Here is a 27,254-nt window from a genome sequence, read left to right on the forward strand (position 1 = left end):
AAGTTTGAGTTAGGTTTGAGTTTAGGTTGTACAGAGTTACTATTCAATAAATATGTTGTAATGTAATGTAATGGCTAAGTGTCTTATGCTTATGTAAACTAGTTAATACTAGGTGTTTATTATAGTAGTGAGTTAGTGTTGGGTTCGTATTGAGTTATTGAGTTAGTATATGATGTGTAATGCTTTTTGTTCTTTCTAGGCTTGTTTATTGATATGGACCAGATTACTTGCTTTATAAGATAGGACTGGCCACTAGATAGACAGATAAGTTAAGCGCAATAAATAAAGTCAACTCATCTAGGTGGATAAACTTAGTGTTAACGGCTACTTGGATCTTCAAATCTCAATAGTACCTTAGCACTAACTCACGGAGGTTTATTCATTATGAACTTAAATAATGTGAATGGGATGATTGGGGTCATAGATTATCTCTTTATCAAGATCGGCGGGAATGTGGATCGGGTGTTTATAGGCGAAGTATAAGTATATCTGGTTGTCTGGCCAGACTAAAGTATTGAGCCAGTTCTGGTTGAGTCTTGGTGTAGTAGTACGGCTGTCGGCAAAGACAAAGCTGGATAGTGGTGCACTTATAAGTTGTCGAGCAGGTGCAGTTAGATTTGGTTTCCGGCAGTATGGGCAAGTATCACCAGCTATATTATGAATACCAGCTACACATAGATTACAGATTGGTCCGCCACATTCAAGATAACAAATTGTGGTGAAGCGATCATCGGATGGATTGTCTGCCTCTTTCTTCTTTGTAATGGTCATACAAAGCTCTTTACAGCACAATGGGCACTCAATTAGAGTTGGGCTTTCTTTGAGGTGAGCTAGGATCTTTTGGATGTTTGGGTCGGGGAGTGTATGTGTGGCCATGTGGTCATCAAGTTGACTTAATTGAGAGAGGAGTTGGATGATGATTTGGTGTGGTACGATGGTGAATGCGGGTGTGACATTAGAAGCTGTTGCTATTAAGACAAGGCTGTATCTTTTGGTTAGTAATTCGATTGCGGTGCCCGATGAATTTACATCCTCTAAGCGAATACTACTGAGTAGATCCAGACCAATAAATATGTAATCGCGTGAAGATATTGTTCTCTGCACACTTTCGGTTACCTTTGCATTAATTAGTCGTAAAGTAGTTAGACTAGTGAATCGGCAGGAAATCCAACGGATAATAGTTACCAGGTCGACTTCGGTGAGAAATTGCTTGGTACTGAATCGTAATGTTAGTGTTTCAACCGGTTTCTTTTGGATTAAGCTTAGCTGAGTCTGATCTTTGGAGTGACAAGAGATGAAATCGGTTGTTAAGACCTCTAATGTGACTTCATAAAGCGAAAAGTCCTTTATGCAGTTAAAGATAGGATGGTTTTGGCTGGTGGCTGTTATACAGGCAATGTAGGTTTTAAGTGGCATAGCTGAGAATTGAATGTCATAACCCAGAAGCTCAGTTAGGACTTTATGATACGACTTAGAGGCAGTGTTATCTAATTGCAAGATTAGTTTGTGTAGGTTAAGATCTTTGGGTGTTTTGCCGTCTTTTTGGGCTGCTTCAATATGCTTGAATAGTGAGAATCCTTTGATGTTGTGCCGTTTTTTGGCCCGGGTGAGTTCATTTAGATGGCATAAGTCATTGATTACAAGCGAGGAGATATTATGACCGACTGGATGACAAAGAATCTGTGTAATGGCCAGGTTTTTAAAGTGCTGGTTTTGAATGCATACTTCAACTGAGCGGCTAAATTCGTAGTGGCCAAATATCCAATAAATTATCTGTTCATCGACATCACATAGCAACAAACTGTCAATATCAAAACGGTATCTGGGAGCCTGGTCTAACTCTGCTTCTAAGATAGTCAGATCAAATCTGTTGACAGCTTTGTTGCTATCGCGAATATCTGCAATCTTAAGCTTCCGAGCACTAATGTTCCGAAACAAGTTTAGAAGGGCAATGCACCTCTTCACACTGCCTTTGGACGGAAACCCCTCCCCAGTAATCTCAAGTGTTTGGTAGCGTATATTCTGGCAGAAGCATGTATAAAAGGAGTTGTAGTCGGCAAGATAGGAGTCTATATTTGATTCATCAAGGCAAACAGTGACTGGTTCTTGAAGTTCCCAGTCAAGCTGATTGAGTTCCTGGCCACAACATATAACCTCTTTCATCATAACACTTTCTGGCATGATCGATAAAGCGCCGATTTTGACAAGCGTATGCAAAGTGCGATACAGATCGCTTCGATCGAAGACGTAGCTGATCTGGACGCCTTCAATTAAGATACCGTTTTTGGCAAAGGCCTCTCGGTTGTATATTTCAGAGTAGTAGCTCAGGGGGTGGCATGGCATCCTAGCAGGAACTTTAAGAATGATGTTAGTTGCAATGATGCAAGGCTCGACTGGTATTTGGTCTAAAAGAGGTTGTGTCATTGCCTGGATAGATTCCGAGTCGATGGAAAGATCCAAAATAGTATGAACTCGGATCTGGGACTTGTTGTGCTCAGCCAGGTATTTAAGAACCATCCAGTTAGTTTCCAGCACCAGCTTTGGGTGGTTGGCCGTGGCATTCTCAAGACCTGTTACTTTTATCTTTATGCTCGTGATAGTTTCAATAACAATCCGACTGCATTTAGGGGAGGACAAATGGAGAAACCCCAAATCAAGATTAACAACACTAGGCAAGCATCTGAAGTAGAGTACGTAGTTCTCCATTAGTGGCAACCGAGATAAATAAGAGATATCCTGGAACTCATCCTTCTCAATAAAAACACTAGAAATAGGCCGTAACAAGACAACACCAACGGATGTCAGATCCAGAGTCTTACTCTTTGATTTAGAGGCAAATCTGAGCCAGCATTCTGCGTGGTATGTTGCTTGGTCAACAATAGCTCGTGCTTCTTTCAAGCATAAGGCCAAAGTCAGCTGAGCAGCAGGCACTTCCTGTTTCAAAGAAGAATCCATGCGAATTTCCAGGCGCGTACAGTCAAGCACATTAACAACTCGAGATAAAATTAGCAGATTCTCGTGTTGACAACTAGGATTGCCCTTTCTATAGGTCACAAAAGCCCGGTCGACCTTAATAAGATCAATTGTTCTCAACTTAGCCAACGCTACTTCCGCCGCTTTCACATCAGAGTAAGTCGGCAGTTTAAAGGAAAGACAATCATTCCAACATCTTACTAGATACTGAATATGTGGTGTTGTACTAGAAGGACTCGGCTCTGGATTACTAGCATCCACCGGTTGTGTAGGAGAGCAACAAATGTAAGATGTAATCCACACTGTTGGCCACGGTGTATCGAACACAAACCCAATTGATTGCATAGTCTCCACCATCTTTTCCGATTCCGACCAACCAGGACGAGTAGGCCTATCTAACCCTTCAACCCACTCAACTCCACGAACCCAATACAGCATCAACAAGAGGTACAACCAAAAAGCACACCACCACACAATCATTTTGCAACGCCTAACTTTGACAGCACCACCAATAATCATTTCTTGATCGAACATAGTCATAAAAATCAAACTTACACAACCCAGACTTAACACTCCACCACCATCTCAATATAATCTACTTATCTAGTCATTATCTACCCATCATCATCTTCTCATCACTACATCAACTATACTTTATCACAACACAACCCATTCTCTCAATCAGTACTAACCTACACTATTCAGCATTATCCACTTAAGCACAATCTAATACCGCCCATACATCTTATGAGTATTTGACTTCTACACACATCTATACTTATCTACACACATCTACACCAACCCAATACTTATCTACACATATCTACACATATCTACACCAACCCAATACTTATCTAAACTCACTTACACACGTGCCACTACCACATCTTAATTTACTTCTCTCCCAGCCAAGAACAACCTAGTCTGAACTATCTACCTCCTCACATTACTCCTCCAACCACACAAAAACCTCGTTACTTCTTCTCTCCCATCTAAATCAACATCTCAATAAAAACAACATCTCAATCAAAACCAAATCAAAACAACATCTCAATCACAATCACAACCTAACCCAAACTAAATCTAAACTAAATCTAAATCAAATCAAAAGACAATACTAGTCTGACTGAGCAGGGATTTATTAAAAACTTACAGATCAGTCTTAATCTCTGGAACCTCTTCAGGCACACGCTCTTCAGTTGGAAGGGGCTTGGCAATAGTAAAGTCCTCAGGAAGATCAGTATGCTTCTTCAGGAAGGCAATGATAGCTTCGGCATTGATAGGCTTGCCCGGTTGAGGCTCATAGATGATCTCATCATTAGTACCGGTCTTATATAAGCGCACAGTCGGATAGGCTTCAATCCCTTGAACGTCTAAATCCAAAGGAATATCATTCTTAGTCATTAGCATCTTACCCACGGCAATATCAGTGACATTAGCCGCCTGTAAAGCTGCTGCTAACTCTTCCAATTCTGGCAAAAGGATTTGGCAGTACTTACACCACTCCACATGGTAAACAACCAAAACATTCTTAAGCTTATCCATCGCAAAGGAAGAGAAAGTACTGTTAGTAATTCGAGTCACTCCCGATTCAGAAACCATAGATACTCCCTCTTCAACCTTCTCGTCCATCAAGAAAGGCGTAAGTGCATTACCTAAGTACCCATTGATAAACTCATGTACTTCTTCTGGCTGACTAATATTAGTCTTCAAGTACTTGTAGATCTTAGGGGTGTTAGAACTGCCTTCCACCTTAGTCACAATCACAAACAGAGCTGGTTTCATCTCTTCACGTAAACCGGCACTTTCCAAGAACATTCGCGTACTTTCAAAGTCCAAAAGAGCAATCTTCATCTGGGTTTTGAAATGTTCAGCCGGTTGTTCCATCCAACTCAGCTCTTGCTTTTTAGCCGACTCACTAATAACATAAGTAGTAACTAAACCAGTATTCTCATAATTCTGATAATTCTCTTGTTTGATTTCATCAAAGTAAGGAATACTAGCAATGTTCTGGTACTGAAGAAGTTCTTTTTGAATTGCTTCGGCATTCTCACCTGTAACTGGGTAAGTGTAAAGACCTTTATCACTATGGTAATAGAAACCTGGGAAAGGAGTAGCCAGAGTGTTAGCTAAGTCCTGGTCTGGTGAGAAAGTGAACTGTACGGTCATAGACTCTTTGATCTTATCGATCTCTTCTTGGGACAAAGAGATACTAGAGAAAAGGATGGCAGAATTCTCAGTAGGGATCTCATTTTGCGTAGTTTCTGGTTCTAGCTCTTCTGTGGTCACAACTGTTTCGGGCGATTCTTCGGGTATAACCGTTTCTACCTTAACTGTCTCCTTTTGCGAGTCAGTGTACGTCTCGGTGGCTTCGATCTTGGTCTGAGATGCTTCTATTTTAGCACGACAAGCAATTTTGTGTACTAGAGATAGCATTAAGATACCAAATATCCATTGAAATCTCATTACAAAAAAAACACTCTGGGTATTTATAGTCGGGTTTTGCCTTTTTTGGGCTATATTAACTTGTAATATGTCTTGATGTCTATATTATAGTGTAATTGGAGTTGTGATAATGTCTTATAAGTTTATATGTCTAAATGGTCTAATTAGTGTCAACATTGAATTTGCATTTTAATTTGGAATCTAAGTTGTTTATGAATTGGCGGATAGTTTGTGGTCGCAATCGGTTTGAGTTAGATAAGGTGGCGGTTATGGAAGTGGAGGTTGTACCTCCTAAAGGTCGGGTATTGTTGGTTTCGGGGTCGGTGGTTGGTCATTACTTGCGCCGAGATAGGTCTGTCTTGTTTTTTGAGAGTCAAGTTGTGCCTTTGGCGGTGGATACTAGTGGGACGCGGATTGAGTATTCGGTTTTGTTTCCAGAGAAGTTACCTCCTTCTTATAGTGGGGTGAATATTGCAGTGGTTTATACACTGAATCTAACTATGCATACTAAGGAGGAGACTTTGCACAAGTCGTTTTTGTTGCAGCTAACTAGTGATGCTCGGGTGGTTATTGCTGACCAGCTGGATAAGATTGTTTTGTCTGGGAAGTACATTTCGGTGCAATGTGAAGAGTTGGTTTGGCGTGGTGGTGTTGACAGTACAGTTGACAGTACAGTTAGCCAGGAGACAGTCTCTACTCAAGATGTGAGTCGGGCTAGGAGTAGTGAAAATGGGCCGTATATGCATAGGGAGGTAGTGGAGTACTTGCGGGAGACGGCAACTAGTCCGGTGGCTTGGATGGCACCTAGTGAGAAGAATGGGTTGGAAGGTGCTTTAGAACGAGCCCAGGCCATGAATGTTTATGAAAAGGCCCGGGAGTTGTCGGTGGCTCAGCAGGAAGGACATGCCCATCCATTGCATCTTTATTGGGCTTTACGTGGCCAGTCTACTCCTGAAAAGGTCCGAACGACCTCGTATAGTATTAAAAAGGACGGAGTAACAGTAGCAACATTCTACCTGGTATTAACTCCAGAAACATTACCGCATTGGATTATTTCTTTATCTATCAAGTTGCTTAAACCGGCTAAGCTCTTGAAAATCGGACTTTTCCAAGTTGAGAGTACTGAAAACCAAACTGAGAAAACTCCCTTCTATCTAGAAGAGAAGAGTATTGTTAACTGTTTATCCCATGTCTGTCCCATTCCCTTTAATGCCTCCACTAATCCTACCATCATAACTCCATACTTCAAAACCGAAATCGAGCTAAAGGTTGAAATAGACTCCTCGGTTGTTATTATTAAGATCTCCTAATTGACTTAGTAATTAGTGCTGAGTTGGTGTTACTTTGCTAGGCAGCCAAGCATTTAGATACTATAGAAGTAAAAGTCCAAGTAGTTAATTCAAGTAGTTAGTTCAAGTACTAGCAAGACAAAGTACTGAGTTGGGACAAGTCAGCATACAAGTAATGTTTATTGAATGGTTCTTTTACTCCTACTTCAAAACTCATTTGGTCAAAATCAAGATCTAAGCTCAACATAATACTATCTCAATTCGAACACAATTCTATCTAAATTCAACATAATACTATCTCAATACCAATCCAATCCAATAGGGGCAAGAACTACAGTCAAATTAGGAGGCGGCCGAAGAAAAAGGGGGTGGTCTCGATCGGGACAATAATGGTCTGTAAATACTCCTAGTGATAAGACCGGCCGATATTCATATTGATATTAAATTACGTCGAAATTTTACTTTTATGGAGTGGTTTGTTGAAGTTCTTGTTCACGAATATCAAATTATGGTGGACCAAGTTAAAGGTTGGTTTTGGGTGCAACTTCTTTCTTCGATTGCTTTGATATCTTTAGGTTGTGTTTTGTTCTGGAATCATTTTGAGAAGATTAGCCGCTTTTTTAAAGATAGGCATGTTAGTTTTCTTATAACTAACGTCTGTTACCTAGTAGCCGTTTTATGTGGAGTGCATTCAGCTGGTATTATGTTTTGGGTTGGCGGAATGTCAACTGAATTAGTGGATAAAATAGTGGCTAAGAAGTATAAAGAACTTTGGTTTGTGGGTTCAGCTACCTTTATGTATGTCTTCTGTATTTGTTGTTTGGCATCTATTCATCTGGTACTGGGTTTAGTCTTAGGCGTAATAGCTAGTTTAGTACTGGGTAAGTTGTTTATACGACACCAGAAGTTTACTATGCATTTAGTTGAAGTTCTAGCAGCTTCTGTACTGCTTAGTATAGGCAGTACCGGACTATGGGAACTATGGACACTAAGTTTGGATAAAGGCCTTTATTATATTCAACGAACGTCATGTGGCCTCATTAGAGTTATCTTTGGACTCTTAGCCATGTCTTATATTACTAACTTTATGAAGTATCTGATCAGAGTGAATGTCGAGTTTGATAGTAGCCAAAGAGAGGTACTTGATTAGTTTGAATTGAGATAAGAAATGAGATGAGATAAGAAATGAGTTAGATAAGAAATAGAGGAGGATAAATTATAATATAATAGAATAGATAGTAATGATTGTTTTTGAAATGAAAATTAGTGATGACTAACTAGCCGTTACTCACTAGTAATAAATATATGTACAATTGGTGCCGCGAGACACATTGATGCGATAGAGAATTGCTAACCCACTAGAGATAGCAACAATAATTCCGATAAGAATATTAGACCAAATATTACTACCAGAAAGATCAAATAAAACGGGTGAGGTAAAAAAAAACGAACATTTGAAGATAAGAGTGCATAATAAACATATCATACATAGAAAGAGAACTTCAAGTTCTGGGCGATGGGGCTTGTTTGTTTCTTTGATATCAACTCCATTTAGATCCATTTTATGCTTAGTATATTTTTGGTGTTGATCGCCTTGGCCGGCAGTTAAGATTTCATCTAGGAAGTACTTGGAAAAGTCCTTCATAGAGCCGAGAATGGAAAGTCTTCGAGTGGATCGTTTGGCCATGGTTTTTTTAAGAGTAAATTTAATATTTAGGCTTGTTATTTCCTTATTGGGTAATTATTCTTCCTTAAAAGGGTTAATTGGGGTAACTCACAAATATTGAGGAGATAGTGGTGGGGTGGGTGGATATTGTTAATTTATGATTTATTTAGTTGGGAGAAGTGATAGGGGTTGTGATTGGATATGGGTTAAATTTGCGAATACAGGGGGAGTATGGATGAATTGGAGGCCGAATGTGCACAGCATAAACGGACTGGTAATCATGAAGCATTAGTTGAAGCAGCTGGTAATTTAGTTAACTATGCTTTGCGGTTGGCTATAAATGGTGAACGAGTTGAAAAGACTTACAAACACATTGTTGATGCACTATCTTTGGCCACTCAGAATATCACGGGGTCGCGTTACAAGAACACGGCTTATTCAGAAGCTTTTGTAGTTCTGGGGAAGATTCATGAAACTGGAATTATCACTGAGCCCAATCTTAAAAAGGCTTATATTTGCTATAAACGAGCGGCCGAATATAGTAGTCCGTTTGGTTGTTACCGATTGGCTTACTTCTATGAGCATGGTATTGCTTGCCGTAAGAACTTACATAAGGCTGGGCATTTCTATAAGTTGGCGGCTAATGGTGGATCACTCCGGGCCGTGCACAAGTATGCCATGCTTCTTTTAGAAGGATGCTTTGGCTGTCGTCAAGATATAAAAGGAGGCGTGTTCTATTTAGAACAAGCACGTCAGCTGTCAACCCCTGAATATCCACATGCACTGTATGATTTAGGCCTGTGCCACGAGGGCATTCCATTAGTGCAAGGTCATATTATTGAAGACTATCCCTATTCACTAGCTCTTTACCAGGAAGGCGAAAAGCTTGGCTGTCCTCGCTCGATCTTACGTCTCGGCTTGGCCTATCATTATGGCGAGCTAGGTTTAGAAGCCAACCAAGAAACCGCCAAGACGTACTACACTCGGATAGCCGAAGTCAGTCCCCAGGCCTGTTTTGAAATGTTCAAGCTAGAAAGGAATGCCGACAACAAAAATGAGTCTATTGACTGGGTCAAACAAGCGGCCCAACTAGGCCATCCCGATGCAGCTGCTATCTATGCCGCCTATCTCGATACGCGCAATCAAACACACCTGGACAAAAAAGAGGCCAAGTGGTGGTACACCATAGCCGAATCAAGAGGTGCCAAGGTGGCCAATAAATAATCTATTCCATTACGTATTGAGTTGAGTTGAGTTATGTGTTTAACAGTTGTTTAAATCAATCTAGTTTATAGTGTATTTATTGGATTACGCGGCTCGGACTATTAAGGTGGAGAGATGGTGGGTGATTTGCTGGGCTGATTCTATTCCTCTTTGGAAGACATCGAGAATATGTTTCTTGGTTTGATTGGTAGAGTCTTTTAGTTGAATCTTCATTATGGCCTTATCTTCCATTGGATGGGGAATAGTATACCCAACAAGCTCGATTTCATATACAGACTCGAATTTGTAGATGCACCAACGAATCAAATTAAGTAACGTATGTTTTTCGCCTAAAATTTCAATAGTAAACTCATCGGTTGCCTTTACTCGCATAAAATTTTCGATCGTTACCACATACGTCATCATCTTGACTATCTATCCAGTATCAGAAAGTATTATGTTGTGAAAATAAAGGCTGATTTTAAGTAATTATCTTTATTATCTCTTCTAGTTAAAGTTTATCTATTCTAACTTGCTATAATATCTATTTTCTTAAGGCAAGTTTCTATGCTATCTTACTTTTTGGAAGTGAAAATGAACTATATCTTTAGTCATCATCACATAGACGTACTTCCATCCCCCTTTATCTCTAGTACTCCTTAACTAGATTGGTTCTGGTTCCATTTATTAATGAAGAATAGTATTGAGTTGGTGTTTCCCATCTCTCTGATTACTCCACAACTTCTTCTAACCCAATACTAACTTCGTCTAACTCAACTACCCCACATCTGAACTTCTTCTAACCCAATACTAACTTCTTCTAACTCAACTTCGTCTAATTCAACTTAACCCAACCCAATACTAACTCAACCCAATTCAAAACTCAACTTAATTCTAGATCTACTTTATATAAATGCAAGTCTTATCACTACTTTATTGTTTGTAATCCTATGATTCCTTCCGGCCAACTCAATCCTAACTTCCTAATAATATCAAAATCAGTCCAGCTTGTATAACAAAAATCAAACATACCCTACCAAACCAAACTCAGTAGACACAAAAACTGTTTTATCTTATTGGGTTAAGTCAAATCAGTACTAAATCTTCAGATAGATCACCATACAATATCATCAACGTAATACAATACCATACTAACACAACACAATATCATACTAACACAACCCAAACCGAAACCAATTTACTTATCTGGCTTAGGCGTCTTAGTAGTTGATACTTTAGTAACTGGTGCACTGGGATCAACAGTAGTAGTCTTCTCGGCTTTCAGATCTATCTTGTACTTCTCAGGATGCTTCATCTCATCAATCCGTAAATTGACTTCTTGCACCAACTCCTTAATCGTCTCATCACCTGGTAATCGCTGCAACATTTGCACTAACTCTTCCAACCGAGTAATAGCCTTCCCCGTCTCTCCTAAACCTTCATCTACTATAGCAATTCTAAACGAAATTTCCGCCAACTGCCTACTTTCACCATAGGCCGATAAACACAAGTCATAAGCACCCATAAAGTCCTCCCGAGCAGCCACTAAGTTATTAGCATCTTGCGACATTTCGGCTAATAATAAGTACGTTTCCAATAACTCATTCACTACATTATGACTAATAAAGACTTGTTTAGCTACTTCCAAGACTTCCCAGGCAATTTCTAAATCTTCTAAGTACCTCTGATCCTCCTCAATCTCAGGATTAATCACTAATTTGTCATTTGATAAGATCAATGCTCGGGCATATTCCAAATAAACAGCTGCCATTTTCAGGCTAGAACTCTCCTCCCGAGGTGCCATCTCGTCTAACAACTCAGCATACGCCTCAGCAGCTCGGGCAAAGTCTCTCTGCACTGAAAGCATTCTCGCCCGATTGATTTCTGGATATTCTTTAGCTAATTCTACTCTGACTTGGTCCATGACAAAAAACAACACAATTTCAAATTTCAATGTTTTGAAGAATAGTGAATGAGTAGATGGCAAGGGTGGCGGTTTTAGGGAGGAGGAAGATTTTTTTTATGAAAGAGAAGTCCCAACTTACCCGGCTTGCGGTTGTCTTACCGGATAGATGCAAACCAAAGTTGTGTCAACTAGAATGTAAGCGATCTTGTCCAGTAAATAGGCAGGGAAAGCCTTGTATTAGTGTAGATAAGACCAGTACTACCTCCTCTATCTCTGAAACACTTTGTATCGGTTGTGGTGCCTGTCAAAAACAATGTCCATTTGGGGCAATCAAAATTATCAATTTACCAACTAGTTTATCAAAAGATATTATTCATCGTTATGGGCCTAATGGGTTTAAATTGCACCGATTACCTGTACCTAGACCAGGAAAGGTCTTAGGACTAATTGGTACGAATGGAATTGGGAAGAGTACAGCCCTAGGTATTCTGGCTGGCCACTTTCTACCTAACTTAGGGAAGTGGTCAGAAGAACCGAGTTATAATGCCCTAATTACCAAGTACCGAGGATCAGAGTTACAGACGTACTTTAAGAAGTTAATGGAGGGTAAGTTAGTGGTGGCGCATAAGACTCAGTATGTAGATCAGATCCCACGATCATTAAAGGAAGAGACAGTAGCCGATTTAATGTCGGCCTCTGGAGCTGAAACGGCTTACTACTACCGGGAATTAGAGTTAGAGAAGTTAAAAGACCGACGAGTTAAAGATCTAAGTGGGGGTGAGTTACAACGACTGGCTATTGCTGTTACAGCTCTTAAACCAGCAGATGTTTACATTTTTGATGAACCGACTTCGTACTTGGATGTCCGACAAAGAATTAAAGCAGCGAGTGTGATTAGAGGTCTTTGTCGGGCTAATAATTATGTTATTGTTGTTGAACATGACTTATCTATTTTAGATTTAATGAGTGATTTTGGATGTGTATTGTACGGATCGGCTGGGGCTTATGGGGTTATTTCTCATCCCTTTACGATTAGGGAGGCTATTAACATCTTCTTGAGTGGAGTCTTACCCACTGAGAATATGCGGTTTAGACCGGAGGGACTGACCTTTAAAGTTAGTGAGGCTAATGATGGGAGTGCTGCAGCTCTAGTGAGTCCGAGTAATACTGAGCCGGTTGTAGGTAGTTTAGGAATTACTACGTACCCGGCTTTATGTAAGACTTGGGCTAATGGTGGGTTTAAGTTAGTGGTGGAAGCGGGTTCATTTGCTGCTCCTGAGATTATTGTCCTGGTGGGTGAGAACGGAATGGGGAAGACTACTTTTATCAAACTAATTGCTGGGGAGATAGCATCTGAGTGTGGAGCTAAAGTCCCGGAATTATCTCTGAGTGTAAAACCCCAGAAGATAGCCCCTAAGTATACGGGTACAGTTCGGTCATTGTTTTTAGCCAAAGCCAAGCACGTCTTGGTAGATACACTTTTTACAATTGAAGTAATGACTCCCTTAGGAATTCCGACTTTATTTGAGAAGAAAGTATCTGAACTGAGTGGTGGGGAGTTGCAAAGACTAGCTATTACTCTTTGTTTAGCCAAGCCGGCTTCTCTTTATTTGATTGATGAACCATCGGCCTATTTGGACTCGGACCAGCGAATTATAGTTGCCAAAGCGATCAAACGGTTTGTGACGGGGCAAAAGCGAGTGGCAATGATAGTTGAGCACGATATGATTATGGCAACATACATGGCCGATCGAGTGATGGTATTTGAAGGCACGCCCGGAGTGGAAAGTCGGGCTAATTCTCCAGGCGGAGTAGTAGCGGGCATGAACAAGTTCTTGAAGTCCTTGGATGTCACCTTCCGACGAGATGCCGAGAACTTCCGGCCACGGATCAACATGCCTAACTCCGCCAAAGATAGAGAACAAAAAGAAGCCAACAACTATTTTGCCACATAAACCAGCTATCTATACCCCAATTCCACCTCAACCCAACCTATCCTAATCCAACTCCACCTAACACAACCTAATCTTAATTCAATAAATAGATAAAGACCGGTTTAATAAACAGTATCTAATTATCTATAGTGCCCATGGGTAGAGATAGTTCCATGGCTAGTACAAATTCCAGTAGTGACCTGTCTTAATGGGACGTAGTTGGGGTTTTATTAGGTGTATACGACGGTAAGTGCGAAGATGACGTCATATTCGAGTTGGGTTAGTATTAGGTAAAGTTTGATATCATTTGGATTCACTGCCAACCCAATAAATCTGTGATAGTGTTAGTATTCTGTTAGTATTCTGTTATTATGCAAAAGCTATATCAATTAACGAATAAAGAGTAGTGGTGGTCTAATGGCACAACTTAACTTAACTTAATACTAACTTAACTTAACTTAACTCAACTTAATATTAACTCCTTAATGCAAAAAATGATTGGTCAGATTAGATTCACAACTTTACTTTGAAAAATTTTGATAGCCAGCAAATAACATGACTATAGATAATAAGAACTCAAGCGATGATTTAGTGACTGGAGTAAGTATTGATCCAATAGTAGAGTCAAAAGAAGCTCATTCTGATGAGACAGAAAAGTGTCCATCAAGATTTTCGATAATTCAAAGCCAATTACAAAAGAACATTCGGCGTTTTAAACAACCAGTGCCTTTATTCACTATTCTGTTTGTAATCCTTAGTATGTTGTATGCATACTTACTGATTCTGTTTGGGTTTAGGAAATTGGGAATGCAAGTCCTGGTTAGCCAGTACGTGATCCAATGGATATTTATCTGGCAACATATTGCTATCTACATTTTGGCTGGAACCTTTGCCGTTTTGCAGTTTGTCTGTTCAACTCAGCCAGTCGATAAGACTACTCAGCAAACCACTAAGTTTATCATTGTTTTTGCTTTCCTGTGCTTAGCTGGAAGTCTTCTCCAGGCCCTTAACATGGGCTTCAAGCACATTAGGCCAGAAGGACAAAAAGCTACTTTAGAGATAACAGATTTATCATATGTGCTTTTCCTTAGTGCCTGCATTTCCTATGGCTTAACCGCCGGCTTCTTAGCCATTAAGTATATTAAGAACAAACCGCGTAGTGTACGAGGATTCCTACTAATCAGAGATCTTGCCCATAAAGCTTTACTAGCCCTGCTGGCTTTAACTCTGGGTGAGTCTATTATTCTTTATCCTATCATTCTGTTTTCCTTTAACACCGACTTAACGAACTATTTTAGGTACATTTTGATGTACTAATCAATTAATAAACTGCTAGAGAATTCTTTATTCATCAAAAATACGATCTAATCTAATACTAACCCAACATTAACCCAATCAATTCAGATAACAAAAAAATCATTAAAATGCTAGGGATGTAGTAGTAGTTGTTTTCTTCGGTCCATCTTTCAAACTCTCGTATCTCGTATTTATTCATTTTCAGGCCTATTTATAGACCGGGGAAATTTCCTTATTAGGCAATTCCTTATTAGGTAATTTTATTCCCGTCTTCTTAAAAGCGGGAATGTCCTGCTAGGAATATACAAAAGTAGTAATACAGTGTTGAGATAGTAGTGATGTAGTGCCACTGGCTTAAGATTAGTCTGAACTATGAAGGCCAGATAGTTAATGGAGTTTGTGAAATTATTGCTCAACAATAGATTCAATGTCTGATAATTAAACGAATAATTAGTTAAATAATTAGATTTTTTTAGAAAAAAGCGGGTTTCAAAATTTCCTTTTTGGGAAATAAACATATCTATTTATAAAAAAATGTAAGCTTTCAATTAAATGGATAGAGATCAAAAAAGCACGCAAGATCAAAAAATTAAGACACCCGGTAGTTTGTCCAGCCGTTTTGGAGAAGAGAAGAAAACAGACCTAAGTGAGGCGGAACAAGGACACGACCTATCGGCATACAGTGTACAACAAAAGATCGCAAACGCAACATACATACCCCCGCCGCCATATTCAGCCATTGACCAAGAACTAGACCTAGCAGGTAATTCTCAACCTTCAAAAGAGCCTATTAATATCAAGCAAGACATTATACATTGGTTGTTTTACTACTTGCGCGTGGGTTTAGGTACTTCTTTGGGTCTGCTTATGTTTCTGGATTTGGCTAAGCTAGCCGGCGGGTCGGGTATAGCGGGTTCGATAATGGTCTTTTGGTTCTTCCTTCTCAAGTTAGCTTTAGTCCTCGAATCAGTCACTCAATTTATAACATCAGTTTGGATGCGTGGTTCCTCCAAGGCGTCTAATGAAATCAACCAAAATATAGCTACTGGTATTAGTGTTGGTGTTGGAATGGCTGTACAGAGCATCTTGCTTTTGATAATAATAGGTCTAGCCGGCCAGAACAATGTTGCTTTCTACACTGCACACTACTCTAAGGTAGCCTGGCTCTTCTATGTAGTAGCTCTTATTGATATCGCTCTTATTGGGCAGCGACTCTACAAGTATGCTAAAGGCGAGATACCTTCAGTGCATATTGATCAGGATGACAACTGGTACAAAAAGTCTTTCATCGAGAAAGTTCTCAATCAGGACAATTTCAGGGACCTGATAAGATTGGCTATTTACGTCACTTACATTATATCTGTGTTTATAGTCCTTTTCATTGCTTTGGTGGCACCATCTACTCGAGACTTGATACTGACGAGCGTTTAAACCAGCATAGAAACACAGGAATAATCAATAAAAAGGCAGATAATGCCAATTTATCAATATATAGTCACACGTCTTTAAGAGTACTTTTGACTCATAGCAATCAGTATCAGGTACAGATATATTACTTTTTACATCGGCGAAAATCTTCATAATGTCGGATCAAACTACAGTCTTGAATATACCAGATGCAAATACTAGGCCAGCACTAATGGGCGTAGGTAAGTTGGATAAGCGAGGTAATGGAGTTAGTATTGGGTATGGTCAAAATTCCAGTAAAATTACTGATACGCGAGATGAATTTAATGATAGTAATGATGAAATGGAGGATGATGATCGGGTTTTGTTGATCCCAAAGGAAAAGCCTTCCAGCGGCCGAAAGGACAATCTAAAACACCGAGTCTTTGTCGGAACCTCTTCTGTGTTCTATGTGCTTCAAACGGGTGTTTTACTGGCCTTGATTGTGCTGGGTGGGGTTGGTCTATGGCTGAGCCAGAACCAGGCGGAACGAGCAATACACGGACTGGTTTTAGGAAGTACAGTAACTGGGCTTATTATTTGGCTGCTTTCTTACTTCCCTAGACACGAGCTTAGGTCTTATTTGCGGTTCTTTTTCAGTTGTAAGTACCACAACTTAGCAATGCTCAATGGAGCTATTTCTTCGCTTTTACTAGCTAGTCTTTGTCTATACATTACACTGTTTATCACCACTCGGCCGCAAATGACTGTGTACCTGTTCGAGTATTTAATCTGGGGTGTTTATATTCTGTTGATTGGTGGTATTGTTTCTTTGGGGTATCGCAGTCGAAAGACTTTCAATTACAAGGAAACACAGAAACAGCAAATCCAAAGAAGTCAGCACTGTTTAGTAGGTAGCATCACTTTCTTTGTCCTATTCATTCTCTTTGCTTTCTTCCATCTGGCCTACTGCTTTTCTGACAATGGCCAATTGAGAACTTTAGTCATGTACTTCCTCTAACATCCAAATACCCAATCCCAAACTCAATCCCATCTAACATACCATTGGGTTAATATACACACCCAATATTAACTTAACTCAAAGCAACTCAACTCAATACTTAACTCAACTTAACTCAACGCAATACTAACCTCACCTAATATCAAGTTCAAAAATAAATATTTCCTTTTTAGGAAAGAAAAGTTAGCCATCATGGCATCACTAAATATTCTCTATTTTTTTAATATATGTCCCCAAACGGCTTGTTCAGGGTTTCGCCTGTTAAAGAGGATGTAGATAGAAATACAGTTGAGTTTCAGCAGCCTCTTCCCTCTGAAACTGACTATAAAAAGACCCGATCAAATAGGATCAATTTTCAGAACTTAAGAGGTCTGATTAGCAAAAGACGGCCGTCAAGCGGTAGCCATAACCAATCCAAGGATTTATCTTGGAAAAGTGACTCTAAAAAGAACTCTCCACCAAAAGTACCGTTATGGATTGCATCTTTTCAATGGATAACTAATGTTGTTTGTCTGGCTGGTATTATAACTCCAGTCTTTTGTGTCTATCTGATTGAGTCATTTCATTTTATCTTCTCAATCAACTCGTTACATTACTTTTCATTTGCCATGTGGTTTATTGTTATTTGTGTTGCTTCAATCATATCACATGTAGTATATCTATTTTCAACTATTTTGAAGCCACAACCTCAGAACAAAGTAAATTTTGTATCGATTATCATTCTTTCTGCTATCATATTTGTGATGATTTGCTCGTTTGCTTCTATATCTTGCATTTTTCAACAGGAAAAGGCAGATTGGCTAATCAACCGAAAAAGTAGCTTTATTGGCAGTGGGTTCTTCCGCCATCTCTTTTATCTAGTTTGGGTTGCAATGTTGTTGAGTATGTTATCGCGGCTAGTATACTACAAATACAAAAAACGCCAGAACAGATATGCCTTTAGAAAGAGGAATTTAAAGAACACGGTCTTCATAGCCTCGTCTCTGTGTATGTTAATAGCCTTTGTCACTCTGGGGTTTTTGTTTCTTGATTATATCAGCGGCGTGTTCTCTACAGAGGCGATTCTCAATTCAGTGTTCACTATCTAATAAAATGCATCTATCATACCTAATAGTGATTATTATTGGGTTAGTATGTTGGCTTGATTTGTATTGTATTGTATTGGCGTTGTGTTGATTTTATAGGCATTGCTATGTCTTGAACAGCCAGCATAGCATCTAATAGTGTCTTTTGACACATCCCATTCCAACCCGGCCTTTTTCATTTGGCGGGAGCGGGCTTTGAGAGTATATAAGTTGAGTGTCGGTCGGAAAATAATGAATTCCGTTCCAAGAAAGAGTACTTTATTAGGTTGGGCATCTAAACGGCCTAAGACCGATACAAGTCCATTGGAACTTTCCGATGTACGTATTAGTGAAACCTGTCGGCCGCAGACCGTATCTTGTGCCAATGGACCTTTGTCTATTTCACCAGCAAGTTTACCATTGAATTCGGAAAGGGTAGATTCCCAAATAACAAGTCCTGAGATGGTAAGTTCAGAAGTAAGCACTGAGGTAAGTCTTTTGTCCAGCCAGATAGCAGAACAATCACTATCAATGATGGCTAGTGAAGACTCGGCTGAGGAGGAGAGTAAGTTTTCCTTCTTAGCTACGCTGCGAGATAAATTTGGCAATTCAATTGATAGCCGAGAATATGATAAGACAAGCCTGTTTATTCCTGAACCCGAGTTTGCCAAGATGACCAATTGTGAGGAACAATTCTGGCGTATCAAAAAGGACTATTTTGATGCGATCGTGTTTTTCAAAAAGGGCAAGTTCTATGAGTTATTTGAAAGTGATGCTGTGCTATCAGCAGATGTATTTGGACTCAAACTCACGAAAAGAGGGGCAATGAAAATGACCGGAGTCCCGGAAATGTCGCTAGAGTATTGGACAAGTCGGTTTGTTGAGCGAGGGTATAAAGTTGCAATCGTTGACCAGAAAGAGAGTGCAGTAGCCCAAAACATGCGGATTAAGCAAGGTGAGGCCAAAAAGAGTGTGATTGAGCGTGAGCTAAAAGAAGTCGTGACTGAAGTAACTAACAGCCAGGAAGGTCTGGGAATATGTTCTCTTTCTGTTCAGAAAACAGGAGATAGCGATAAGATAATGGTCTCACTGGCGATTTTCCGGCCGATGGAATCAGAGTTCTTTGTTCAGACCTTGGAAGATACAAGTGAAATGTTCCAGACTCAAGGTATTCTGAAGAAAGAGAATATCAAGGAAGTAATTGTCGATGCACCTTTGCCACTCCGCGAGAGACAGACAAGGATAAGACAAGATCGCTGGGCAGAGTGTCCAGAAGCTGCAATCAAAACAATGGGCGGACAGAACTTAGCAAGCGACGAGAAAGAGGTTTTAGAAAATCTAGTAGCCTATTTGCAATATCTGAAATACCAGTTTACCCCGCAGCTAGTGAAACCAACTGAAAGAAACCAAAAATCTATGTACATTGATGGCCGAACCATCGAAACACTTGCTCTAGTTGATGACCCGCATGGGAATAGTAAAGAGCGCGTGTCGGTCTTTTCGCAAATAGATAGAACACGGACTAGGCTAGGCAAAAGACTTCTCAGAGAATGGTTGCTTCAACCGCTCTACACCATCCAAGAAATAGACAAAAGATACAACACAACCGAGCGACTAGAAGCATTGCCGAATAGGGCCGAATTAGAACACTTTCTTCAAAAGATCCACGATATCAACGACTTTGTCAAAAAGGGTAAAAACCAGAAGATCAGACCAGAGGAGATACGAAAGTTTGCCGAGTCTTTTGCCTCCATCAAGAAGATCCATTGCCTACTCTCTGAAGTATGCGGCCCAGAAGACAGCATACGCGAGACACTCTTACCGGACATTCTAAAGAAGATTAAGGACTTTGCTATTGGCCTGGGTGTGCTGGATGGGTTTGATATTGCTGAGACTATCTCCCTTCTCAAAACAGACAAAAGGCTACTTGAAGCCCAAGCCCATCAGCAGAGGGTCGCCACCGCCATTACAGCATATGCTCGAACTGAATCTACAGCCCAGGGAGTCGGTTTTGTAGCCAAGAGACTAGGCCGGGACTACTTTTTGGAAACGGCAGCCAAGAAGTCCCTGCCACCCCACTTTGCTCTGGTTGGGAGTACTAAGAACGCGGCCCGCTACACCACACCCAGTCTGAAAAGGCTCTCTGAAGAGTTTCTAGAAACAGAAGAGCACATCAATAGTTTAGGCCAGGACTGTATCCTTGAAATCTCCTCTAGAATTGCGGAGCATGAAGATCAACTACGAGTAATTGCACAAGGCATTGCAGAGCTTGACTGTCTTCTCTCCTTTGCGGAAATAGCCGGAGCCAGGGCTGAATATGCCGACACCCTCGATATATCGGGTCTGACTAATATCAAGAAAACCCACGTACCTAATGCCATTGTAGTGGACAGCAGCAATCCGTTGCTTGTTCTTACGGGACCTAATATGGCAGGCAAATCAACCTTTTTGCGCAATATTTCAGTGGCTGTTATTCTAAGACAGATGGGAATGCGGGTTCCAGCAACTGCATTTTCAGGGCCTATCTATGACCGAATCTTCACTAGAATAGGCGCCGGGGACAATTTGATTGATGGGGAGTCGACTTTTCAAGTGGAGATGAAAGAAACGGCCAATATCCTCAGACAAGCTACCGCAAACTCTTTTGTGATCATTGATGAGCTTGGAAGAGGCACCTCTACTAAAGAAGGCTCGGCTATCTCTTTTGCAGTTAAAGAATATCTCAAAACAATCAAGTGTACCTCACTTTATGCCACGCATTTCTTCAATGCGATTCATCCGCGTGACCGAGTTGTCAAAATGGACTATACGCTGGCCAAGGGTAAAGAAGGGTCGCAAGAAATGCTGTACCTCTACAAGCTGGTGGACGGTCTTTGTGATGATTCGTGCGGTATCAACATATGTACTATGGCCAAAGTTCCCAAGTCCGTCATTGAAAGAGCTATTCACATCAAAAAAGCTCGTGCGGCGGTAAGATAGGCGGCTGCTGGCATTGATAAGAGCAATTACACTTGCCATTTAGGTGTTAATAAATCAGTTATTGTTATAAGTGCTTAAGAGCTTAGGATACTTAACGGACACATTGAGACTAAAAAGGAACTACTTGGTCTTCAACCAGAGCAGGCAAAACTTCCCTTGTCTTTATTCATGGCTTCTAAAACGATCACGGGATACTTTTGAAGTCATGCCGCTTTGCAATAGGATTTGTGATTGTTCTGTGAAAGCTGGTGTCCTTCTGCATTCCAGCCAAGCCAGTCAATAGGTAGATACTATTGTGCTCTGCAAAATAATAGCCGTTTGCCAACTGAATCAACCGAGTAGATAGTTTGAAATTCATCACAAGCGGGCATGGCCTAATTGTAAGGCCTGATTAAAGACGAAGTCTTATAGTCATGTTTTTATTTCAAAACTGTCATCTGATTTGCTGTCTTTAGACACTAATCGAAATGTTGACTGTCATTATGTTGTGAAATTTGTGTGATTGGGTCTATAGAGCTTTAGACAACCAGGGGCCGTCATGTGAAAAGCTCTATAATCTACAATGATGCTAGTTTTGAACTATTGGGTAGATATGGTGTATGATTTTCTATTTAGACCGTCTTGATTTCCTTTAGCTTGATAAAGACAATCCATGTTTCATTTGACCGTTTTTGTCTAAGCAGACCATTAAAGGGTTATGCTGAGTCGGTTTCTCACTTGTCAGATGATTAGTTCAATTTCTATTTCGGGTCCCTCTTTCGGTGATTCTTAGGGCAGTTAGATTATACTGTCTTCTGACATGTTCTTAAATGGGTTTGTTGTATAATTGGTGGTTGTAGTAGAACCGTTGCCAGTTGTAGTAAGATCGTCGCTAGTTGTAGTAAGATCGTCGCCAGTTGCAGTAGAATCGTCGCTATTTGCAGGAGGAGCTGAGGTTACAGTAGACTCTTTGCTAGTTGAAGAAGATACAGTGGATAAAGCAGGATCCTCGCCAGTTGTAGGAGGAGCAGTGACTACAGTAGAATCATTGCTAGTTGCAGTAAGATCGTCGCTAGTTGCAGTAGACTCTTCGCCATTTGCAGGAGGAGCCGTGGCTAAAGTAGGGATGGCAGCTGTTGGGAATGTACAATGAGAAGCATTTGTCTCTAAGATTAGCATATTACTGCCTGAATTAGTCGGTCCTCCCCAGCCAGTATGCTGGTTGTTATGTTGTTTTGAATAGCAAGCTTGTTCATACCCATTAAATGTAACTAAGTACTGTTGCGGGGTAAGAATAACTCTTTGCGACATGGCATCTACAGTTGTATAAAATACCAACAAACCCGAAGCCAGCACCCAAGTTGTTTTCTGGATACGACAATTATCTCTGAAGAGCTTGCCAACTTTCATAATATTCCATATTCTTATCTATATATATATCCAGTTTTCCATGGTTTAATTAAACACGTTTATGTTTGTTTATGTTTATTGCTTATCTTCTTATTTACATCAACAGGCTTATTAATAACAATATACTTTTATTGTTGTTTTGCTTATCTTCTTTTAATGTCAAATCTGTACTGCAGATACTATCTATCCCCAACCCACCAATAAAACAACTACAACCTACTACTAACTTCTATCCTAACTCAACTCAACTCAACCTAACTCAACCCACTCCTAACTTCTATCCTAACTTAACCTAACTCAACCTAACTCAACCTAACTCAACCCACTCCTAACCTAACCTAACTCAATACTAACCCACCCCTAACCTAACTCAACTTAACCTAACTTAAACCTTTTAGTAAACATTAACCCAGTAGTACATCTAACTTTCTTTATTCTAAATCTGAGTGGTTTTCCGCCACTTATCGTATATCCAGTCTATAAGATACTGAAGCCAGTATCGGTTACTGTGTCCTCGGTGCTGCCAACGATTCTCACCACTATACTCAGCATTCATCCGCTTGTAAACCTGCCTATGCGGATCATCGTCATAATTAGCAAAGAGCCACGGCATTTCCGTATCTAAATCAGTATAAAGAGTCCGTCCCGCCCGATAGTAAATCACTCCAGCTTCCAGATCATCAACCACCTCAATTGAAAACAAACCTACGCCCACCCAGTCCGCCCAGGCCAATGAGTAATCAATCGCACGTACTCGACACCCACTATCTCCTAAAAACTCAACTAAAACATTACTTTCATGCATGTCCCTATGTTCTACCCCTAAAGATCCCATGCGATCAACACACAATCGTAATTTACTAATAATCTCCTGAACTTGTTCAAACCTAATACTACCCCAATCTATCTTAGATAACTCTATACCCCCATACTCCATTTGAATTATCCCAAAAATACCAGACGAGTTATTCTTCTGTGGTACTAAATTCTCAGCCGATTCCCAATTATCAGCCGCCCAAATCCGACACTTTTCCACTAACTCTTCCGGATACCTATCTACTACTACCATCCAGCTAAACATTTTCGTTGAGTAGACCGATTTGTTCATTCGACCCATTACTAAACACTCCTTAAGAAAGTACTCCATCTTCGTATGTTGCACTCGTTTATACTCCTTCTTAAAGGTAATCGGCATAATCTTATAAACTCGCATATCTCGACGGTCAATAAAGATCTCACTAAAGGTAGACTCACCAAGTTTTTCCAAGTAAGCGATTGGTAAATCTTTAAATCTCTTTATCTCTACTTTGCCACTATCTTCATTTCCTTCCCAGCCCACACTTCGTCTTCGACTATTACTTGACTTACTATTTTCCTTAATAGGTCTCTCAGTCGAAACTTCCAAGGCAAACAGACTTGGTGCCGCCAAAACGCCCAGGCTTTTACGACTTGGCCGACCTCGCTTCCCAAACGTCCTCATCTGCATAAACTAAAAATAGACACAGTTTCTATTTACTATATATGCGATCTAGTCGCAGTCTCCAACCAAATTAGTATATTTGTTAAAATAAGTCTTAAATACGTATATCTATAACAAGGACCAGTACAGTATCAGGTATCTATTCCTATCTATTCCCACTTAAATCCAAATCAAATCAACTCAAACCCAATCTTAATCTCAAATTTCAAATTAACTCAATCTAAACTTAACTTAGCTTAAACTTAGCTTAAACCTAATCTAAACTCAATCCAACCTAATCTTAACTCAATTCAATCTAAACTTAACTCAATCTAAACCCAACTTAATCTAATCTAAACTTAACTCAATCTAAACCCAACTTAATCTAAACTTAACTTAAACTCAATTCAATTCAATCTAAACTTAAACTTAGCTTAAACTTAGCTTAAACCTAATCTAAACTCAATTCAAACCCAATCTAACTCAATCTAAATCTAACTTATTGGATAAGAGTAGATACTATCTTCTCTACGACATTTTCTGGTTTCTCTTCTTCTACAACCTTAGGGCGTTCGTACTTCTCTATGATATGGTGTGTTTCATCATACTTGGTCTCTTTCTTTAAACTTAGAATATTACTACGTTGGACTTCCTTTAACTTCTGTAACCGTTTAATTCTCTTCTGTAATCGATATTCATAAACTCGATTCAAAAGATAAGAAACTAACAAAAGAACTAAAATAGCAATAACAACTAAAATGAGTATCTTAACTAGACTACTCCAAGATACGCTTTCTTTGCATATCCAAATAAGTGCACAACCAACAAAGATAACCAATAGTCCAAGCTTTAATACAGTGCCATCTAACGTATTCCGAGTTTGTTTCATTGATTTTATCTCTTTCTCTTCTTTTTCAATCTTTGTTTCTAATTCAATAATTATCTCTCGCACTGACTTTCTTCTTCCTAATATGATCCCCATTTTGCAAAATTTAGAGAGTCGCTTTATTAGTATAGATTGGGTTAAGTTTTGAATTAAGTTAAGATAAGATAAGATAAGGTTATGTTAGTATTGGGTTGGGTTAAGATAGGTTTTGGTTTTGATTTTGATTTTGAGTTTGTATAATATCCCATCCTAACCAAATACTAACCTATTACTACTCTATTAAAGATATTCCTTGAGATAAGTGCTGATGTCGTTTATTAAGTAAATATGGTTGGGTTGAGTGAGTATGACGTCATCAAATTGTAGATAAGATATATAAAATTACTTTAGTTAAAACGTCTTAACTCTATTAAAGTATTGGGTTAGTAGTAGTGAGTAGTGATTAAGTTGGTATTGAGGTAGTATTGAGTTGGTATTGAGTTGGTAGTGGTTGTATTACGACACTACAATTAGGTTGAGTTTGAGTTGAGTTTGAGTTTGAGTTTGAGTTTGAGTTTGAGTTAAGTTGATATGCATACTAAACTAAACCAAATCAAAAACCAAATCAAAAGCTAATGTAAATCAAAAATCAAACCAAATCAAAAACCAAATCAAAACAAACCCAATTTAATCTAATACTTACTCATCTTGATGGAATTGGGGCTTACGGCCTTTACGACATCGAATCCGGAAAGGAATATAAGTAGAAAGAACAGAAACATCACCCATACTCTCTATTAAAGTCTGAATAGATTCATGCGTAAGTCCAAAGAAGTTTTCAAGACTAGTAAAGCTCATCTTCTCAAACTCAGAAGAAAATGACCGCCAGACTTCTTCACGGGAACCAGACCAGATTTTACCATTAATTGTACGAATTTCAAAGATACACTCGCCATTTTCATTTCTTATCTGGCAATAATAAACTACTTTTGGATCTGATTTAGTCAGTCCGTTATACTTTCTTTTGATTTTATAACCTGGTGGATAGATATAGTTCTGATTGTAAAAGGCAAAACACTCTTCAGATGGTAAAATGCCAATTGAAGTAACTGTAAATTTAGAATGAGACTTGCCTAGAACTAATGGGAAGGCACTTTCTCCTTCTAGTTCTTCTCTAGTAGGGACATTGGGACCTTTTAAATAAACAAGTAAATCTAAAAGAGCATCTCGTCTCTTTTGTAAACCCACTAATTCCTTCTTTTTCTCTTCAGTTCTTTTCCGAATCTCAATATATTTGTTCAAGTATTCATTCAATCTTGTGGCCTGTTCATGGTCGGACATAAAAATAAAAAGCCATCTGCATATGTATATATTGATATTGAGTTGATTTGAGTTAGTATTAGGTTGATTTGGTGTTGATATTGGTGGTGTTGGTGGGTTTGTTTTTGTAGTGGGGTTATGTGATGGATTGAATTGGTATTGGGTTGAGTTAGGTGGAGTTTGGGTTAGATTGAGTTTGAGTTTAGGTTTAGGTTAGGTTAGATTAGATTAAGTTAGTACTTCGATTTATAACCCAACTCAACCCAATTAGTTGCCTTAATTTGAGTTGGCTTAACCCAATACTAACCCATTATAACCTGTTATTCATGCCTGTAAACAGGTTTGCCCTCTTTTACAGTCGATATTATCGGAGAACATATAAGATATAAAGGTTTGGCATATACTCCTTGTAAATATTGAGTTATTTGTGTGGTCTCTGGTACAGCTGGTGTTGTTCTTAACATATCCAGCCCAATACTAACCCAATACCAACCCAATGTTATCATACGACCACTATTTAGCTCCCAACAATACTAACCTGATGATTTGCCAGCTAACTACGCCTTGCAACTTTAATAGAGTCAATCTGCTTTGACTAATTTGGCTTTACATATCTACGCTACAATTCAATATGACGTCATCCTCACACAACCATATTTATTTAACAAATCACATCGATACTCGTCTCAAGGAATGTCTTTAATAGAGTACGCATTGGCTAATGAACCCTATCCAACTCATGATCATGGAGATGTTGAAATGTCAGGGGACACCTGTAATAAAGTGCCTAAGAGCTTGCCACTCTTATCATAAGAATTGGGCCCAAGGTATTCAGCAAGGCCTGTAACATAAATCTTTGGGGGGCAGCTAGACGGTTGGCCTTGGTTTAAAAGGTTAGTGCTAGTGTCAATAGTTAGGCAATCACAAGTTGGGAGATCTTTGCCTTTCGCGGTCCTGGCTCCTAAACTAATAGTAAGGTCCTTTTGGTCGTCTAGGTCTAATATGAGGGTGAATTGGTCTCTCCAGTTGACATCATTAAGAAAGTCTATCTTATTCATT

At 39.5% G+C, this 27,254-nt stretch overlaps 19 protein-coding genes across 19 annotated transcripts; 9 read left to right on the forward strand and 10 right to left on the reverse strand.

Moving 5' to 3' along the window:
• Positions 1-390: 390 nt before the first annotated feature.
• On the reverse strand, positions 391-3,507 carry NEHOM01_2006 (uncharacterized protein; the record flags this gene model as incomplete). The annotated part of the gene is made up of 1 exon (XM_051490884.1): positions 391-3,507. The coding sequence occupies one exon, from the start codon at positions 3,505-3,507 to the stop codon at positions 391-393; it is 3,117 nt and encodes a 1,038-aa protein (XP_051346844.1).
• A 615-nt stretch (positions 3,508-4,122) lies between these two features.
• Positions 4,123-5,439, reverse strand: NEHOM01_2007 (protein disulfide-isomerase A1; the record flags this gene model as incomplete). Its single annotated transcript, XM_051490885.1, has 1 exon — positions 4,123-5,439. The coding sequence occupies one exon, from the start codon at positions 5,437-5,439 to the stop codon at positions 4,123-4,125; it is 1,317 nt and encodes a 438-aa protein (XP_051346845.1).
• A 191-nt stretch (positions 5,440-5,630) lies between these two features.
• On the forward strand, positions 5,631-6,728 carry NEHOM01_2008 (uncharacterized protein; the record flags this gene model as incomplete). The annotated part of the gene is made up of 1 exon (XM_051490886.1): positions 5,631-6,728. The coding sequence occupies one exon, from the start codon at positions 5,631-5,633 to the stop codon at positions 6,726-6,728; it is 1,098 nt and encodes a 365-aa protein (XP_051346846.1).
• A 445-nt stretch (positions 6,729-7,173) lies between these two features.
• NEHOM01_2009 (uncharacterized protein) lies at positions 7,174-7,857 on the forward strand (the record flags this gene model as incomplete). The annotated part of the gene is made up of 1 exon (XM_051490887.1): positions 7,174-7,857. The coding sequence occupies one exon, from the start codon at positions 7,174-7,176 to the stop codon at positions 7,855-7,857; it is 684 nt and encodes a 227-aa protein (XP_051346847.1).
• A 141-nt stretch (positions 7,858-7,998) lies between these two features.
• NEHOM01_2010 (uncharacterized protein) lies at positions 7,999-8,394 on the reverse strand (the record flags this gene model as incomplete). Its single annotated transcript, XM_051490888.1, has 1 exon — positions 7,999-8,394. One exon carries the CDS (start codon positions 8,392-8,394, stop codon positions 7,999-8,001), a length of 396 nt encoding a protein of 131 aa, XP_051346848.1.
• A 210-nt stretch (positions 8,395-8,604) lies between these two features.
• On the forward strand, positions 8,605-9,597 carry NEHOM01_2011 (uncharacterized protein; the record flags this gene model as incomplete). The annotated part of the gene is made up of 1 exon (XM_051490889.1): positions 8,605-9,597. The coding sequence occupies one exon, from the start codon at positions 8,605-8,607 to the stop codon at positions 9,595-9,597; it is 993 nt and encodes a 330-aa protein (XP_051346849.1).
• Positions 9,598-9,681: 84 nt separating this feature from the next.
• NEHOM01_2005 (DNA-directed RNA polymerases I and III subunit RPAC2) lies at positions 9,682-9,969 on the reverse strand (the record flags this gene model as incomplete). The annotated part of the gene is made up of 1 exon (XM_051490883.1): positions 9,682-9,969. The coding sequence occupies one exon, from the start codon at positions 9,967-9,969 to the stop codon at positions 9,682-9,684; it is 288 nt and encodes a 95-aa protein (XP_051346843.1).
• An 805-nt stretch (positions 9,970-10,774) lies between these two features.
• On the reverse strand, positions 10,775-11,500 carry NEHOM01_2012 (uncharacterized protein; the record flags this gene model as incomplete). Its single annotated transcript, XM_051490890.1, has 1 exon — positions 10,775-11,500. One exon carries the CDS (start codon positions 11,498-11,500, stop codon positions 10,775-10,777), a length of 726 nt encoding a protein of 241 aa, XP_051346850.1.
• Positions 11,501-11,598: 98 nt separating this feature from the next.
• NEHOM01_2013 (ATP-binding cassette, sub-family E, member 1) lies at positions 11,599-13,437 on the forward strand (the record flags this gene model as incomplete). The annotated part of the gene is made up of 1 exon (XM_051490891.1): positions 11,599-13,437. One exon carries the CDS (start codon positions 11,599-11,601, stop codon positions 13,435-13,437), a length of 1,839 nt encoding a protein of 612 aa, XP_051346851.1.
• Positions 13,438-13,971: 534 nt separating this feature from the next.
• Positions 13,972-14,733, forward strand: NEHOM01_2014 (uncharacterized protein; the record flags this gene model as incomplete). The annotated part of the gene is made up of 1 exon (XM_051490892.1): positions 13,972-14,733. The coding sequence occupies one exon, from the start codon at positions 13,972-13,974 to the stop codon at positions 14,731-14,733; it is 762 nt and encodes a 253-aa protein (XP_051346852.1).
• A 531-nt stretch (positions 14,734-15,264) lies between these two features.
• NEHOM01_2015 (uncharacterized protein) lies at positions 15,265-16,143 on the forward strand (the record flags this gene model as incomplete). Its single annotated transcript, XM_051490893.1, has 1 exon — positions 15,265-16,143. One exon carries the CDS (start codon positions 15,265-15,267, stop codon positions 16,141-16,143), a length of 879 nt encoding a protein of 292 aa, XP_051346853.1.
• Positions 16,144-16,294: 151 nt separating this feature from the next.
• NEHOM01_2016 (uncharacterized protein) lies at positions 16,295-17,119 on the forward strand (the record flags this gene model as incomplete). Its single annotated transcript, XM_051490894.1, has 1 exon — positions 16,295-17,119. The coding sequence occupies one exon, from the start codon at positions 16,295-16,297 to the stop codon at positions 17,117-17,119; it is 825 nt and encodes a 274-aa protein (XP_051346854.1).
• A 227-nt stretch (positions 17,120-17,346) lies between these two features.
• Positions 17,347-18,207, forward strand: NEHOM01_2017 (uncharacterized protein; the record flags this gene model as incomplete). Its single annotated transcript, XM_051490895.1, has 1 exon — positions 17,347-18,207. One exon carries the CDS (start codon positions 17,347-17,349, stop codon positions 18,205-18,207), a length of 861 nt encoding a protein of 286 aa, XP_051346855.1.
• A 228-nt stretch (positions 18,208-18,435) lies between these two features.
• NEHOM01_2018 (DNA mismatch repair protein MSH6) lies at positions 18,436-21,162 on the forward strand (the record flags this gene model as incomplete). Its single annotated transcript, XM_051490896.1, has 1 exon — positions 18,436-21,162. One exon carries the CDS (start codon positions 18,436-18,438, stop codon positions 21,160-21,162), a length of 2,727 nt encoding a protein of 908 aa, XP_051346856.1.
• Positions 21,163-21,939: 777 nt separating this feature from the next.
• Positions 21,940-22,551, reverse strand: NEHOM01_2019 (uncharacterized protein; the record flags this gene model as incomplete). The annotated part of the gene is made up of 1 exon (XM_051490897.1): positions 21,940-22,551. The coding sequence occupies one exon, from the start codon at positions 22,549-22,551 to the stop codon at positions 21,940-21,942; it is 612 nt and encodes a 203-aa protein (XP_051346857.1).
• A 436-nt stretch (positions 22,552-22,987) lies between these two features.
• On the reverse strand, positions 22,988-24,037 carry NEHOM01_2020 (uncharacterized protein; the record flags this gene model as incomplete). Its single annotated transcript, XM_051490898.1, has 1 exon — positions 22,988-24,037. The coding sequence occupies one exon, from the start codon at positions 24,035-24,037 to the stop codon at positions 22,988-22,990; it is 1,050 nt and encodes a 349-aa protein (XP_051346858.1).
• Positions 24,038-24,509: 472 nt separating this feature from the next.
• On the reverse strand, positions 24,510-24,992 carry NEHOM01_2021 (uncharacterized protein; the record flags this gene model as incomplete). Its single annotated transcript, XM_051490899.1, has 1 exon — positions 24,510-24,992. The coding sequence occupies one exon, from the start codon at positions 24,990-24,992 to the stop codon at positions 24,510-24,512; it is 483 nt and encodes a 160-aa protein (XP_051346859.1).
• A 582-nt stretch (positions 24,993-25,574) lies between these two features.
• NEHOM01_2022 (uncharacterized protein) lies at positions 25,575-26,216 on the reverse strand (the record flags this gene model as incomplete). Its single annotated transcript, XM_051490900.1, has 1 exon — positions 25,575-26,216. The coding sequence occupies one exon, from the start codon at positions 26,214-26,216 to the stop codon at positions 25,575-25,577; it is 642 nt and encodes a 213-aa protein (XP_051346860.1).
• Positions 26,217-26,938: 722 nt separating this feature from the next.
• NEHOM01_2023 (uncharacterized protein) lies at positions 26,939-27,253 on the reverse strand (the record flags this gene model as incomplete). Its single annotated transcript, XM_051490901.1, has 1 exon — positions 26,939-27,253. The coding sequence occupies one exon, from the start codon at positions 27,251-27,253 to the stop codon at positions 26,939-26,941; it is 315 nt and encodes a 104-aa protein (XP_051346861.1).
• Position 27,254: the final 1 nt, after the last annotated feature.

The sequence above is a fragment of the Nematocida homosporus genome (assembly GCF_024244095.1).
Source record: "Nematocida homosporus strain JUm1504 chromosome Unknown 4554, whole genome shotgun sequence".
Taxonomy (NCBI): Eukaryota; Fungi; Microsporidia; genus Nematocida; species Nematocida homosporus.